Source organism: Glycine soja, chromosome 11, assembly GCF_004193775.1.
Source record: "Glycine soja cultivar W05 chromosome 11, ASM419377v2, whole genome shotgun sequence".
In the NCBI taxonomy this organism is placed as follows: Eukaryota; Viridiplantae; Streptophyta; class Magnoliopsida; order Fabales; family Fabaceae; genus Glycine; species Glycine soja.
This window is the reverse complement of record NC_041012.1, coordinates 47,045,740-47,063,666: the sequence shown is the minus strand read 5'-3', so window position 1 is coordinate 47,063,666 and position 17,927 is coordinate 47,045,740. Positions and strand designations below refer to the sequence as shown.

The 17,927-nt window shown below is 34.5% G+C and overlaps 1 protein-coding gene across 1 annotated transcript; it reads right to left on the bottom strand.

The window, feature by feature from the left end:
- Positions 1-59: 59 nt before the first annotated feature.
- On the bottom strand, positions 60-15,195 carry LOC114374596 (phospholipid-transporting ATPase 2-like). The gene is made up of 25 exons (XM_028332257.1): positions 15,019-15,195; positions 13,682-13,905; positions 12,988-13,201; positions 11,390-11,506; positions 11,138-11,230; positions 10,844-11,018; positions 10,580-10,746; positions 9,930-10,034; positions 9,596-9,693; positions 9,351-9,493; positions 8,361-8,457; positions 8,113-8,222; positions 7,864-8,028; positions 6,548-6,702; positions 6,390-6,470; positions 6,110-6,230; positions 5,341-5,447; positions 4,907-5,038; positions 4,464-4,617; positions 2,495-2,612; positions 2,021-2,194; positions 1,896-1,947; positions 1,529-1,656; positions 1,065-1,215; positions 60-632 (listed from the first exon to the last, which is right to left on the bottom strand). The coding sequence occupies exons 2-25, from the start codon at positions 13,804-13,806 to the stop codon at positions 294-296; spliced, it is 3,321 nt and encodes a 1,106-aa protein (XP_028188058.1). The 5' UTR covers positions 13,807-13,905; positions 15,019-15,195; the 3' UTR covers positions 60-293.
- Between the last annotated feature and the right edge of the window lie 2,732 nt (positions 15,196-17,927).

Here is a 17,927-nt window from a genome sequence, read left to right as displayed (position 1 = left end):
AATGCAATATAACCCTAACTGGAGAACATTATAAGGTGAAGGTGTTGCAAAGGGGGAAAAAATCAAATGTCTCCAACCAGAAGTTGGAAAACAAAAATAATATCAAGTTAATCAAATAATCTATAAAATCGTGAAAATTCATTTTCTTTTGGCTTTATATAACCAGTTATCTTATGGCACTTTATATAACATTAGTATACACGGAACTAACATTGTACTGTTAGTTTTGATAAAAAAAAAAGGATATACAACTAAGATGCTGCATCTGGAGCTCTTCCAATTGCTCCTTAATCTCAGTTGTCCTTGCAATTTCGAGTGTAGCTAGACAGTGATAATCTTGATTGTGACTGGAAAAAATCAAATGGTGTTCCTGCTCCAAAAGATCTTCTGGTGGCATTTGGAGAATCTGATAACAGAGGTTCATACACAGGATTTCTGGTTTTGGGTTGTGTTATTGACAGGGTAGAAACATCTTTCTCTACAGATCTCAGCTGAGGCTCAATGGTGCCAAGAGACAAAATAGGCCCACCCAGACGTTCAGCTTGTTGAAGTGCATTGATTTTGCTCGGTCTATATGTATATCGGAAGTACTTGATGGCTAGAATTGGACCCATCCCCGCCGCAACCATGAGCTGTATGGAATAATGGTTTCCATCAAAGAATACTCAACGCATTTTTAGCAAAAAGAAAATGTATGTTGATTTATTTCAGAGGAGGTAAAGAAACATTTAAATTTTATCAGGAAAAAAAAAGGAACACAATGTATATGGATTGAGTACAAGGATTTGAGACAAGATTCTAGTAGATTGTGTCAACCTCATGATCTAACATGGGAAAGGAAAATAAGGAAATAACAGGGTTGTGTTTGATTTGTTTATATTTTAGTTGTTTTACTGGAAATTACAAAATAATTTTTTTTAATGTTGTTCCCAATTTTAAAGAATTTACAAAAATAAAAAACAAAAAAATCTTGGATGCATCCCTGGACCCTGATGAAAGTAGAAAGTGAGAGGAAATTGATAGTGAAGAACTCCATCAAGTGCAAGAGTTAAAAAGCTACTCACAAAAATTGCTATCCAATATGACGGTTGTCGACACAACCGAAACATAATTGTATACATCCCCGATGAAGGAAGTGCGCTGAAGATCCAGTTGATGACATAAAAGGCAGCCAAATTACCCCATATAGCCATATATTGCAATATAGTAAAGGAACTGCATAAAAAATGATCAGGTAATCAAACCAGAGAAACTTCCCCAGCAGGTTGAAGCAAATGCTTTCAAACTAAAATGACTCTTTTCCTAATTTCCATGTCAACCAAATAACAATTGCAACCAAGAAAAAAACAGAAATCCCCCACACCCTCCCCCACCCCCCACCCCCCCCCCCCCCCCCCCCCAAAATAAAAAAAGAAAACTCTTTTTTATTAAAAACGGAAACAGTATGAACCAGGTAGTTCTTTAAATTCATAACTAACTAAAAGTAAAAGTAACAGTTGCATCAATAGCTACTAATATTAGAGCTTACTTGGTCTCCATTGTTACTACAAAAGCCTGTATCCATATACACCCGGAAAGTGCAACCATTGAAACCTCCTCCATTTCACTTTTATCATAAGCGTAGGCATGTATGCTTATCACAAATACAACTATTGCCTGCAAATTACAATCAATACCAATGAGAAATTAACAGGCAAATATAAAAAGTTCATGGAATGGAACTAAATAATTGATTTACACCATATAACTTAAAGATGCCTTTTTTTTCAGGAGGAACACGTCAGTCATTATTCATGATGATGAGCTTCCTATGAACTCATCATCTGAGTAATTTATAAATAATTGGTTAATATCAATATAAATATGCCAAAACTACACTCACAAACAACACTTACATGGAAGAGAGATCGCCCAAACCATCCAGCAAATGTACTAGGATTTAGAAGCCTGTTCCAATATTTGTAATTAGATGACTTTATGGCATTTAAACAGCAAGGCTAATAGCAGCATAATTACAAACCTTCCTGCTTGGCAATAAAATAAAATTTGAGGATGCTGCATCACAGTTTTCTCACTAAGATCTTTGTCAAGCACACTGACTAGAACAGGAACACTAGTATAGAAAACATTATAAGCCATCAAGCTAACAGAATTGAAGAGGCTAGTTCCAGAGACACCTGAAATAAATGAAAAACTGAAAAGGCAACCATCAGTACCTTAAAATTTTTAGAATAGATCTATATAAAGAAATTGGAATGCCTATCTAGCATTAGAACATTCATAATCATTAACAATAAACACAGAAGAATAAAGAGAAAGGAAAAGCAACAGACATTGTTTTCCTTCTTTTTTTCTTTTCTGGGCTACGTGTGGGTGTTTGTGTAATTTATGGTAAACAGCTACCCAAGCCTTTCCGGCAGGGGCACCTAATTTCAAAATAATTTACTGCGTATCAGGTAAAGAAAAATGAAAGCCATTGTTCAATGAAACTCACAGGATTTGGATGAAGCATATCAGTAGGGACTTATAGAATGAATATTGAGAAAGAAATGCTGTACGGTTGTAAGAGTAGCGGCCATGGACCAGAATTAATCTCTTCAGGAATCTAAACTCTGAAAATTAACAGAACAACCATAACATCAGAAACATGAAATTTTGCAGTCATAAGCAACTAATGAAACAATGAGAGACACCAATCTGCCTTGTATAATTCCAACCACTGAAAAAGATTTAACTTCCAGAAGAGTGGTTAAACAAATTATGGTTAAGAAATAACAAGCAAAAGTTAATTATAAAGGTTTAGATACAGACCAGCATCAGAAATTGAACTATATGTGAGAAATATCTGACAAATTCAAATGGGAGAAACAGAATGTACTTAGACAACCGTGTAAAAGAACTAGCATACACATCATGATTGCAACTGCAAAGAGCATAAAAAGGCTTATAAATGCAGTCCTAACAGCGCTTCCAATTTATTTCTTTTCATTTTTCAGGGTTCCCCAAAAAATAATAGAGAAGCTAGTCAACATTCAATGTAGATTCCTATGGGGCGGTGGTTCGGAGCAAAAGAAAATTGCGCGGGTCAATTGGGAAACCGTATGTCTCCCAAAAGACAAAGGAGGTTTAGGCATAAAAGACCAGCGGATGTTCAACACAGCATTACTAGGAAAGTGGAGATGGGAAATATTTCAACACAATGGAGAGCTGTGGACCAGAATATTACTCTCTGAGTATGGTGGGTGGAGAAATTTAGATGGCCATAGAAGAAGCAGTTACCATTCACACTGGTGGAAGGATCTTCAGCTGCTTAATCAACAACAACAGACAATAGCACTCAAAAGGCAAATAGAATGGAGGGTGGGCTGCGGAGACAAGATCAAATTCTGGGAAGACACATGGAAAGTTGACGATAGACCATTAATGGTAAAATATGCCAGTCTGTACCAAATTTCCAATCAACAACAGCAAACAATCAGCCTTATGGGGAGTCACAATGATGAAGGATGGGAATGGAACTTTAGTTGGAGGAGAAACCTATTTGACAATGAAGCTACAATGGCGGCAGAATTCATGGGTTTGAAAGGCTGATCCGAGTGGAAACTGCAGTGCTAACAATACAGCAGCAAGGAGCAGATTCATGGGTTTGGAAGGCTGATCCGAGTGGAAATTATTCGACAAAATCAGCATATGACATACTGCTGGAGGCAAAAAGGGGGGAGACAGATGACGGGCCTTTTGTGGAACTGTGGAAACTTAGGATACCACCTAAAGCAGCGACGTTTGCATGGAGACTCATTAGAGACAGGTTACCAACAAAGGCTAACCTGAGAAGGAGACAAGTGGAATTAACAGACTCGAGGTGCCCACTGTGCAATAATATGGAGGAGAATGCAGCACACCTTTTCTTCAACTGCAGCAAAACAATCCCCCTCTGGTGGGAATCATTATCCTGGGTGAAAACAAAGGCTGCTTTCCCACATAACCCGAAGGAACACTTTCGGCAGCACACCATTGGGAACGCTGGTGGTACCAAGGCTACAAGATGGAAGTGCTGGTGGGTAGCCCTCACATGGACCATATGGCATCACAGAAATAAAACAGTATTTGAGAACCAGACCTTCATCACAAGTAAAGTGCTGGATGATGCACTTCTCCTACTATGGTCATGGCTGAGGGCCATGGAGAAAGATTTTACACTGCACTACAATCAGTGGTCCTCTCAGCTGAGAGAAACCTTTGGGTAAATAGGACAGGAGGGTAGTTGCTAGGATTCTCTGTAGTAGACGCATGTCTGGTGTAATCCTAGGATTGGGCTTTGCTGGTCCTTAATATGAACCTTAGGAAAGTATTAGGGTCCAGCTGTGTATCCCTTCAACATATGTATTTTCAGTACCCCTGGTACTCTGCATATAATATAATTATCTATTTTTGCTGAGCAAAAAAAAAATGAAAAGGCTTACTTCCAATACTATAATCAGCTGCTCTTGCTGCCTGCAATCCTTCCCTGCCGCTGATGCCCACACCAATATCAGCTTGTTGTATCATCCTTACATCATTCCCACCATCACCAATAGCCAATGTTCTATAATCACATGATTTTAAGATCTGTACAAGCTGCAACAAGTAAAGGTATACAAGACAAATCAGTGCTATTATTTTCTGATAAATTAGAGAAGAAATAATACAAACAGCAGTAATATGTTCCAGTTAGGGAAAAACATAAGATGTTGGTCTTATTGGCCCCTTCTTCTTGCAATAAGTTAATTAAAAGGAACTAAGTTAGCACAAGCCTAGTATAAAAAAAGGATGACAACTAAAAATGAAAGGAATGTAAAGCATAGCTTCATAAAACAACAGAAGGCAAACATGTTACCGTATGCAGATAAAATGGTAAAAAAAATACCTGTGCTTTTTGTGATGGTGTCACACGACAACATATAGCAGTCCTTGACAAAACTGCCAGCTCAGTGAAAGCTTTACGATAGTGGGTAAGTGCAATCTCAAGTGCCCAGCCATCAACAACAAAAGCCACATCCTGTTTGAGAGAAGAATGATCAGATAAACTCCAAAACCTTTCAAATCATCTTGATCTGAATACGTGTTTGCTAAAAAAATGTCCTAGTCAAAACACCCAATGTATCTGTACAAGAGGCCTATCACTAGATTTTGTTTTATTTTAGATATGAAAAGAAATTTACTAAAGAGAAAGGGTAAAAAGGTACAAGAGCAAATAATAAGATATCCTCCAAAATATAACCACGAAATACAAAATCCAGAATGCTCAAGAAAAACAGAATCAGTGAATTCTAAATTGATACAGAAATTTATAAGCAGTACCTTGGGTTCTGAGGTAGTTATCCGCATAGTACGGAGCACTCTCTCTAAACTCCTACAAACCTCCTCCTCTGTTTTGCCATCAATTAATAGAAGCTGTCCCTTTGGTTCTATTAGTTTTGGAAGGAGGGAATTGTAAGGATAAAAGCTCTCCAGTTATTACCATAACAAATTAATAACCTTCCAATGAAGGATGCATAACACTAATCAAACAATAAAATTTAAAGCAAGTTGTGAACAAGCACATACCCAAGCTATTCGAAAACAGGATTATATGCACAACATTTAGTTAGGTTAAAGTTCAAAAAGTAGTCTTCTTTATGCTGGCAGCCCAAGCTGTGAACCAGATGCTGCGCATTTTAAAGCATCCTGAATGGACTTCTAGAAAAAATGTTTTATAATATTTAATGCAGCATAAACCACCATGGTCATACCCTAGAATAGATTCTTCAAAATTTCAATATCTCACTGGAATTTTTTACTGACATTTGAAACCAAAAAATAAGAAAAGCCTCAAAATCTTGTATTTGTCCATTTTTAACATTAAAATCATCCCTTCAAAAAATAACACAGATAAGAATTACCAACACGAAGTAGAAAGTGCATATCCTATGGGTCAAAATAGACAGGGTAAACAAATGAAAGAAACTCATCAGTCAAGGCAAACTTCCATCTTTGTAGGGGGCAGCCCTACCCAAATGAGATTCTCCATGACATACATACATACATACAAGAAAACTACAATATGCTACATGTCTCAAATCTGAATCACCTGGTGAAATAAAATTACATGACAGAGCAATTTGTATTGCAGTATTCTGCTTGTCTCCAGTTAGCATCCAAAAATTTATTCCAGCTTTTCTTAGTGTTTTGATCGTTTCAGGCACTCCATCCTAAGAGGTACCAAAAAAATGATAATGATCATCATATAAAATCACAAGTGAAATTCTTTCTTTAATTTTTCCTTTCTATCTAATGTACACAGCGATTCAGTAAAATTGCAGGGATATCTATATGTTACATTGCTATCAGCAAGTACAGCTAATATTCACCTGTAAACGATCCTCTATTGCTGTTACACCAAGAATTTCCAAGTCATGTTCTACTCTTTGACAGACCTCAGCCACTCTCCACTGTCAAACATAAATAAACTGAGAAAGAGAGTTTTTGAGTTAAAGTACATAAAATTGACAATAAGAGTGCCCTTTACCTCCCTATCAACCAAAGTGCTACTGGCCTCTTTAAACATCAAAGACCATTCTCGATATTCATCTCTCTTTAACTCACGCCAAGCCAAACATAATGTACGTAATCCCAAGTGAGCATATTGCTCCACAGCTTCAATGAAATGTCGGGTCTGCTTCCCTGCAGTAAGCAATGGTGTCAAACATACAACTAAATAACTGTTCAACAAATGCATGCATCAGAGCATTTAAAGTCTGGGTTCAGTTAGGTTTTGGCCCTTTTACCAGACAAACTATCCTAATCACTTTGGAGAAAACCAACTTCATGAAAGCAATGTTTTATGATAAAACCCAATATCATAATCCAACCTAAATAATAATTGGTTAGCATTATGTGCATGTGTTTACTAGAATGAGATCAATAAATCTTAACCACATAACTATATATGAATGGTCAAGATTAAAATTGAATAAAATCAATTTTAACCATCCATGATCCATGTATGTGTAAGATTTTTCGTTCTCATTATAACATGTGAGGACACTTCCCACTTGATAACAAAGCCTTATCCCACTAGGTGAGGTCAGCTTCATAGATCATGCAACATCATTCGACTCAATTAAAGACCAAAGTTTCAGCAATGTTATTTATCATGAGATTGATGCCTGTTTCCTATGGTTCTTGGATAGATTACAATTGAGAAACCACTTAAGGTCTACACCAGGAGGGCAAAGGCCTAAGTGCCTAAAGGCTAGCACCACTTTATGGGAATTACTATTGGGGGAGGCAGGAGTTAGTTATAGAAAGAGAAAAGGAGATCGTATCTAATACAGGAGAGGGGGGGGGGGGGAATAAGTGGGGACTATGTTTTGAGAGTACAGTTGACGAGAACCAAGAGGCATGTCTTTGGCTCGGGGGCTTGTAAATCATATGATCAATTTTGGTTAGATCAAATTTGAAAGGTTAGTTCCAATCCATGCAAATAGGTCTGAGTAAAAGAAAGGAATAGTTAAAAAAAAGGGAAAAAAACTAAAAGAATGGACAACATTTTAGCACCAAAATTTTCAAGGATTATAACAAGAAAATTGTTGTAGCAATAGTGCATGACTAATTAATTAATCTTGATATAACACTTCCTACTCATCTGAAATCACTATACTCTACTCTGACTCTGAGTCACTAGCAGGCCATATTCATACGAAGAAAAGAGAGTACAAGGAATCAGGAAGATAAGGTACAAGCGGTCAAGAAATGAAAAACATGAATTGAAAGAAAATCCCCATGTAAATATTTTTTTAATATCCTAAAATACAAATAAACAGGAAACATAAATAATCTTACCAGCATGGGCATATGGAAGAATAGCCTCATCTGCTCCTTTCGACAAGAGAAGGATCTTTCCATTTTGGCAATCTTTTAACACTACTGACATTCTTTTCCTATCAGAGGTGAACTCTAAGGTTTCCAGGACTTCATACTGAAGTATTGAAGTGTTGAACTTGACTTCTGAAATATTAAAGAAAAATATTATATGAATTCAAGTAACCAATTAGTCAATTATGCTTTCAAAAGTAACAGCAAGCACAGTACCAAGAATATTTCCACTCTTATTAAAGTAAACCATATGCAATCGAGCAGCAGCATGAACAAGGGCATCCTCATCCTGAGACTGCGCCTTATACAAGATATCTCCAGTTTTGCTAAGTATGGCAGTACAAGAAAACAATTACAAATTAATTACTGTTACTATTAAGGGCTTACTAAAAATATACCAAGAAATATGTTAGTCTTAACAGTTGTCATATCCAGTGTCCTAGCAAGGATAAAGGCAGAATCACCTTTGTGTAGGTATGACAGTATTACATATTGCCATAACTGTAAGAAATCGTACAACATCAGAAGAACCACTGGAAACAGCATTAAGAAGCTCTACATCTGCACATCACAAGATGTAGTTATTCAGGTGGTGAAACTTGCAATCAATTACAATTACAAAAGAAAATATATCTTCACAAAACAGTCAGTGAGATTAAACAAAAAAGTCAATTGAGTGTATGCATAAACAATACAAGGGAGAAAATAAGGAATGGAAGTGAATTCCCTCGTGTTCATAAATAAATATGAATCATTTCAAGTTCTTCATGTACTAATGCAGACAATCTTCAAATTTTACACTTTCTCCCATACATTCACATTATGTACCAGAGGTATCTTCCAATGAAAAGAAATGGCTGTTCCATCTTTTCATGTCGAATGTTATTAATGCCTATTAGTTGAGAAACTAAGTCTTCTATTTCAAAAAAAAAGTACATGTCTTAAAAAAGAAAATTAAGATTTCTTAAACTAAGTGAATCAGGGAAACCATTGGAGTTCTGAATACCTTGAGTATGAAAGTAGGTTGCCTTGATTAAAGACTTTGAGAAAAACCATCAAACACAATTTTGTTATGCTAGAACGAAATAAGTGTCAACTGCCTTTTCAATTTATTTAGTATGTAACTGTACCCTTCAGTATTGTTGTTGAAGGAATCAAAATACATAATCCTTTTTTTTTGGCATATCACAACATCATAATTGCCACTAATACAACATCTTTTCTCAGATTATCAAGTTCACAAGATCAATGGTGTTGGTCACGCCTAAGATACAATACACACTCAACACAAGAAGCCAACTTATTCAAGAAATTTTAAATATATCAACTCAGAAATTTGATATCTGGATGCAAGGTTGTAAATTCCAGCACACTGTCCAGTTAAGGGAAAAGTTTTAGTACGACTATTACATGTTAACAAGGCAACAAGAAAGAATTCCCCCAACCAACCAGACCTTTCAATGCATCTCCATTCTCATTTCCATAGAAATTGCCACTAATACAACATCTTCTAAATATCATCTTATTCTCTGTGAGGGTGCCTGTTTTGTCGGTCAAAATGTACTCAACTTGTCCCAGGTCCTCACTTATCGCGGTACTGTCAAATATAACAAACATCATTAATAATAATAAATAAAAAAGTGTGCCGATGTACAAGATCCTCAAAGTAGTTATTAATCAGGATCCTTCAGTCACTCACTTTGTTGCATGGGATGGAATACTAGTCTCTAGGTCAATCATTTGATGGTCCCAGTCAATAAATTTTGCATACAAGCTCTTCACCAAATCCAGAGAAACCTGACAGAGATGGAACAGTTGGCTGTAATGCTGTATCAACTTTAGAAATGGTCACCCACAAAATATTTACATATGATTATCAGTCCAAAATCATAAACTTCTACTGATATTTTCATGAATGCTCTCTCAAAGGACTAAAACTCTGCTTTCTATGCTATGACTGTTATCTAAATGACAAGCATGTTGTATCAATAATCATTAATGTATATAATGCCAAACCTTTAATGCCAGCTCACCTTAATTGAAATGGGTATCATGATGGAACAAAGAAGCTCAAATCGCAAAGGAATGACCAACAGTTCATACCAGGGACCTTCATGAGGGTAAAGAACATACCATAGCTGTGAAAAACAAACAAAAATGAGGATCTACCTACATGCATCTTGAAGATCACATCACAAAACATGGAAACTTCAATAGAATGATAAAAGATAAGGCATCAAAACAAGGCAAAAGTCTAAAAGAAGATTGAGAAAAAAAATCTTTAATGATATAATAGCAAGATGACACGAGAAATTACAACACTAGTGGTCATTCTAAGAAAAGAAAAAAAACAGCATGCCTGAGCATCCATTGAAATAGGGACTAAAAGATCACGAGGATTATCTCCTAAAATAAAATAAAGGCCTACTTATTAAGAGTACAATTTACACTCCACCACATGAAACCCAAAGGAAGCAACAAGCCAAGTCGGCCTGCTCTTGGCAGAAACAAAATCAAAATTGCAAGGGGTGCATGCTCCTTCCATGGAAGCACAAGTAAATGAAAGGACAATATAGCAAAACAAAAATAATAATGACGAGTAAACATATCCTGATAGGTATAAAATAAAATTTTATACAATTATCAGTGCATATGAATCTTATGTTCAGAAACTATCACATACCTTCTTAGCTTCTGTATCCTTCCAAACATTACCCGCTATCCCAAGAACCAGAACAACAACAATTTGGAATATAAATATAGCACCAGTCAACTTGTCAATCATGGCATCCATAGCAGTGAGCTTTGGTTCTGGTATACCTCTACACATGCCCATTTTGGTTTCATTGCCTGAAGAAATACAACACATTCCAGATACAAAATTTAAGTGTTGATGAAAAAGTATACACAGTTCCAAGAATTAAATACATCATATGCATGGACTTGCCTGTATACACAGCCACTCCACATGCCCATTCAGTGTTTCTCAAGTAACATGACTGAAGAATGGTGTTTTTAATGGTTAAAGGGCATATATCATTATCAATAAATGGGGGAAACAGCCGCATGTTTGCATCAAATCTCCTGATGTCTTTATCTGGATAGGGACACTCAATAACACCCTAGAGACACACACATACACACAGAGAGAATAGAGAAATTAAGTAGTTGACCTATATAATTAACTCTTGATAAACTTCTAAAATTCTACCAAGCATAGTTACTTTAGATAAGATCTTGCCTTAATTTTGTGCAATAGATCAACATCGATTCCCACGCAAGCAGAAGGTATGACTCGTGTCTTTAGATCAGTTTCCCCATCCAGCGCAGCTGTCTGAATAACATGTCATATCATAAGGTCCTTAAAATGTATATAATGAAATGTCTGCCCCAAATGAGAGAAAAAGAGAAGAATAGTGGAATGACATTCCAATTTCCCTGCAATGCTGCAGAGAGAGAAGACCAGTTTTAGCATGTTTCACGACATAATTACCTCTATATAGCAAACTCCTTGAGGATCAGAGGTGCCAATCAAAACAAGGTCACAAGGCACTTCATCATTTTCACGTAGCCATACTATATTACCTACATGAATATCCTGGGCTTGGATCTGCAATATCACCAAGGCAATCACCCCCACCCAGAAAAAATCATTAGATTTACAGATATAGAAGAGCACACCATATAATTTTAAATGATAAAGCTTGTGTGACTATTCCTACCTACAACACATAATACAGACCAAGTTGTATGTGAGATAAGAAGTAGAAGCTTGAAGTCTATTCAGCTTTGGAAAAAAAGCGCTTTTATGATATAGCCTTTTGTAAAGATTTTATTTTCAGAAGCTACTATATTAGCTTCTAAGCTAAAACAACTTTTATGGTTTTTCCTTTTTTCCAACTTATCTAATTATCATAATTTTTTAGAAATAATTTTTAATTGATAAAGCACTTTTTTTTATCTAAATAGGCTTTAAACAAAGAGACCCTAAATGGCACACACAGGTTTTTGGCCATATGTCTAATTAGAATCACCATTCCATATAAATTGATCCTTCAAGCAGGTGGTCTAAGGAGTATTCCTCTTATAGATAAACATGACCATTGGTTCTTACAGGTAAATAAATTCGTTGCGGGCAAATGTGCTCAAACATCAGGATTGGCAACAAGTACATACATTGACTAAAAGATGCATGCTAGAGATCAAATCATCTGTAGTTGGGTGAGGGATGCAGTCAATCATTGTTGCTTATGGCCCCATTAATTAGAATGAAGAAACAGTGGTAAGCATCCCATATCTATGTTAGACCACTAACCTTTTTATAGTCCATGTATTTCTTAAACAATAAAAGTGATGAAAATCAGAATTAATATCCTGACTCTATTAATAATTGCGGTTTATAGGAACATAATCTTTGATTTAGAGGAAACAAAAAATCCTCTATTTATGTGTAATTAATGTAATCAACCTATATAAACACACATCCACTGTGTACTGTGATACACGGACTTCACTCAACTATCCCTCTGTTTTCTCCTATTTTAACAAAAAGTTAAGTTTTATTGTGCAGTATATGTATAGAACATTAAAAGGTTAATATGCAATTAATCATTACAGGAAAGGACGGACCAACCAAATATGCACTAGTCTTTGACCTTTTTGAATAAAAATGGGGATGGAAAAACAAAAACAAAACAGGAACAGGGAGAACATAAAGTTTGAGAAAATATATACAAGTATGCATAATTAAACTGGTAGCAGACACAAAAGTATACCTATAAACAATATCCTGATGTTTCAAAATTTCAAAAACCCCAAACAGATATCTCATATCTTATGTATATGATTTTGATTGAAGTTAAAACCATCAACTCAAATGAAAGAGTAACAATATCTTGAAAAGATAAACAGATTATACTCATGTGTAAACGATAAATGTCAAAATGATGTATAGTTATTGAAATGATGATCAACGGCGGGAAACTGTAAGTTAAAATCTTTCCTTACATTTTTTACTGTTTGGTTATTCTGTTCTCAACTCCTAAAAAACACAATATAAATATATTAAAGAAAATTAAATATGCTTCATACATGTTTCTTGATGCCCTTCTTGACAACCCAGACTTCCTTCTCATTTGCTTTATTGTCTGAAAGATATCTATTGTAATCATCCCATGCCTCTTTTGATGCAGAGACAGCAAAAATAAAGATAAGAGGACCCCATGTACTGACAGGATTTACCGGAGTAATGAGAGGCCATAACTGCAGGCAAGCTATCAGCAAAAAGTACTGATTCATGAACCGGCTGAAAAAAGGGGTAAAATCAGATGGATTAACGAAATTTATGTTTAATTAGAAAATGAACATGAAAGTTTAACCCGCAGGAAAAACTCATTCTGTTTAATAGAAATATAGGTGCCTTGGTCATTCATAACACTTAAGGAAGCTTGAAGAATAAAAGAATATAGGATGAGTTACACGAATGCCAAATTATAACTGTTTGGATCCTCCACATTAATTGCATGATCCTCTAATCCTCTGAACTCTCCCTTTCTAGTGCTTTATATGATGCAAGTTTAAAAACTATGAAATCACACAAAAGATTCAACAAAATAAAATTCTCCTCCTTGAAGCCAAAACTTTGTTATTCAATATCAAAGATATAGGAGGAGATCACACTGTACAACCCTGAGGGTGTGCAAATTGCACATGCATGTCCATCAAATATCATGACACCCATAAAAAAAAATAATGAGCAAATGAGCAGCATCAGTAGAAAGATTACCTGAACTGTTCCCATAAATTTTTTGGAAGAAAGTTTAATACAGTATATTTTCTGTTTGATATACGATTATCACAGTAAATATCGTGAGATGATTCATCATCATCAATGTAAACATAACGCTTCATTGTTGAATTCTGAGTATCTGTTGTGTATGGATTATCTTCTACAACTTCATTGCAATGCTCAAATAGAATGATTCTGAAGAAACCTGAAATGCTCACATCCTGCAAGTAAGAGAGAAAAAAAAATCAGATTTGCACATAAAACTTGTTATCATGAAAAATAGAACCAAGAAAGGATATCACCAAACAAAGATAACAAGATCAATTTAAAAAAAAAACATTTTACATAATTCTCAAAAATAAATTGAGCATCTCAATATGCAGGCCACATCAGCATATTAAAATCTTAAATATCATGCTATTGTTGACCTATCTAAATGCAAAAAATACTATCATAATAAATATTCAGCATGCAAATCAAGATGTGCTGAGTATATACCTTTACCTTAAGCTAATTATTATACCCAAGCACAACTGAATGACAAAATTAATTGAAAGCAACTGGGAAATTTAACATGCAAAAGTTACTGAACAATCTTATAATCAACTAAAGATCAGGGAAATGCCTCACAGTGAATGAACAAAGACAGCACCAAAGTATACTAATCCACTGCATGCTATTTCATATCATATAAAGTACATTTAATCCTTTTTTCCCGGAGGAAACACATCACTCAAAGGACCATCACATTGACAACTTGCTGCCAAGGAAGCACATGCTAATTTGCACCATTACTATAGCAAAATAAAAATTGAGTTCGATTCTTTTTCAAGGTGCCAACTGTTGTCCGCTGAGGAAGAAATTCCTACAAGACGGACAAATTATGCTAGCAGAAACTCAAAAAAAAAAAATCACAAATTCAAAACCGAAACTAACCCCGGGGATCAGCTAGACTAACTCTCAGGAAGATCGTAAAACGCCAATTTTTAACTCGGTCCACAAGAATAATTACTATAGTAAAACGATATCAAACTTTTCGGTGCTCATTTCAACTAATTTCCTAATAGCAAAACTCAAACTTCCTAATACAAACAAAATCAAATCAACAATTAACTAGTTTTACCCGTCCTAAACATATATCAATGAAATTCAAAGGAAGTACCATTCAGCTATGAATCTACGAATAGTAAATCGATATAAAAGCTTCTCGGTGCTCGTATCAACTAATTCCTAATCGGAAAACTCAAAGTTTCTTATACGAATGAAAATGAAATCAACAGTGAAGTTGTTTTTCTCATCCTAAACAAATAACAATGAAAAATTGAAGGAAGTACCAATCAGCTATGAATCCACGAAAATCGAATGCGATCGAAATCGGATTTCGAAATCGCAGCGCCGAAACTATGCGTTCGCTAACGGTACAGAGAAAGTAGAGGTCTGTGATGATCATAGACCAAACCTGCGAATGGCCTCTTTTTCCCTTTCTGTTCTGCACGGATACGAAACTGTATACGCGTGGTTCGTATAAAAATACATATGGTCGATTTCAAAGTTTTCTAATGGGCTGTGTTACAGTTAAATGTGCTTTGGGCTTTGGGTATGGTTTGGATTGGAGTGGTGGAGCAATGGTCCTCCTCCTATTCATACTTTCTTAATTTCTTTTCACACTCCTCATTTGTTAGTTATTTTATGAGTAAACGGTCACATTAGTTCTTGAATTTGGAAGTGATGTCATATTAGTTCTTGAATTGAAGGAAATTAAAAAAAATCCCTTTCAAGAACTTATTTAATTTAAAAAAAAAAATCGATAATCACATTAGTTCAAAATTTTCAAAAAAAAAAAAAACATGTGATTAAAATGATAATGTTAATATATATTTATTGACTAAAATATCAATAACTTTATCGATTTATTTGACATCTCAGGAACTTATTTGATATATTTTTTTAACTTATTGTTTTATATTTCTAAGCTTTTCTTCAATTCACACACCCTCCCTTTCACTTTTAGAAACCTTCATCCTTCCAAGTTGCCTCCCACCCCCACTCTCTCTCATTCCTCTTCTTCACACCCCTTCCTCACCCCCACTTTCTCTGAATGAAATGTTTCTCCCTTACTCATTGTTCTTCGCATTGTGAGTTCTTAATTTTGTCTTATTTTTTTCGTGTGTCGTTTATTCAACCAAAAATAGTTTTTGTTGTGTGTACTAGACTTTTAATTATATGTATTACGTATTTAACTTTTATTTATGTAATGTAGATACAATATGACACATACACGAGATACCAAATATATAGCAGAAGTTGTTCCCAAGGAAGAGAGACGGTAGAGCTGAGGCACACAACCACTACTTCAGCTCGCAGACATAGAACAGCAACCACGTAATAAGAGGTGGTGCTTATGAACGCTCCAGTTTCCACGCAAGCCTCTTGTCATTCTTCAGGGAATTAAAAATAATTTACAAGATGAAGGGATCAAATTATTTTAAGAGTATTCTTTTATTCTTATTTTTCATTTTCTTCAAATCTAAAATGAGTAATTCATTTTTAACCACTAGATTAAAAAAATAAATGAAAAGGAGAATATATATATATATATATATCACAGCAATCTATATATGTATTAAGTTTTGTCATATATGAATGAAATTGATCATTTTCCGGCCCCTAAAGTTGAATATTTCTTTTAACTCCTACCCAGAGTAATCGACCCTACAAATGAAGAGTCAATTTATTTCTTTTGTTTTTTTTTTCCTTGGAATTATACCGCCTTTATCTTTATATTAAAGAACTTAGGCTACACCTTTCACATGGTTAAATGTTTTTTTTTTTTTACCAATTCACGTAGGTTAGAAGATGGAAAATGATCGGCAACCTTTATTTAGTTTGTTATGTGAATGAAATTGAATCGACCCTTAATTTAGTTTTAACTTCCTTTGTCACTGTCAAAGAAAAAATAAAAACTTCCTTTCAACCCTTGCCAAAGGCCAACTTTATAAATGAAGTAAGAGCAACTTTTATTTATTTGTTTACTTATTCTGCTTATTCTTACATCACCTTTTTTTATTTTTTATTCATATATTTAATTTAGACCGCACTTTCCACGAAGTTTACATGTCAAAAATTTCTTGGGAGTCCTGGCTGTATATGTAGTTTTAATATAGAAAAGAAATTGAATCGATTCCTCTGCAATCTAGCTTCCTTTTTAGCTTATCTCCTAGCTACGTACAACATAGAAATTAATGCAACAAAAGTCTCTTTATTTATTTAATTTTGTCTTTTCAAGGATCACTTTATTTTTCATTATAGAACGTCCTACTGTTAGGCTACAATAACTATAACTACTATACTGCATGTGATTTGTATACTAACAAACACTGTGACAAAACCTAGCTAGACGCGCACAGTTTCAAGGATGATAAATGTTTCCTCTTAGAAAAAAAGTACGATAGGTGTTTAATCGAGCAAGGATCTTCCCCTGCCTCTGGTACACAAGTTTGCTCTCTTCAAGATCATTTAAATTAGATTCTCTCTCCAATGACCACTCAAAGACTCGGATCTTGCAGGATTTTGACTGCATGAAAAATTTTCTGGAGAAATTCTTAATTATGTTTAATCTGTTAGATAAAGGCATTGAATAATATTTTTATTCTGCTTAATTTGAACTCATTTCATCATGAAAAAGGCTATTTAATTTTTTTCTAGGGCAAGAAAACAACTTAAAAAGAAGTTTAAATAAACTTTAGAAATATGCACAATCTACAAATTAATTTACCTTAAAAGGACATTTCACTGGAGAGAAGTTTTTAGTTTATTAATTTGGAATCTGGAGATTTTTGGTTTTCTGTTCGGTATCTATTTCAATAAATAACATTTTCAGGAAAAAAAAATGTTTTTTCGTGAATTGTTTTTAGTTAAGTTTTCACAAAAATTGTTCTCGTGAAAAGGTAAACATCTAAATTTTCTGAATTATTTTTTTTATTGTGATAAAATATCATGTTATTTTTATTAGACTATTTAATATAATAAATAATTAAAAATATCACATTATTCTTTGAATTCCAAAAAATTTATATAAATATTTTTAAGAATATTTATGATCAACCAAATAAATTTTATTTTATTGCATAAATCATTCAATCTCATTCTACTTAGTTTAAGACTAAAGATTAAACAATATTACTTATCATGAGATCTATTTTGACCAAATTTTCAAAGTCCTTCTTGGTCTCCTTTTTTTCTT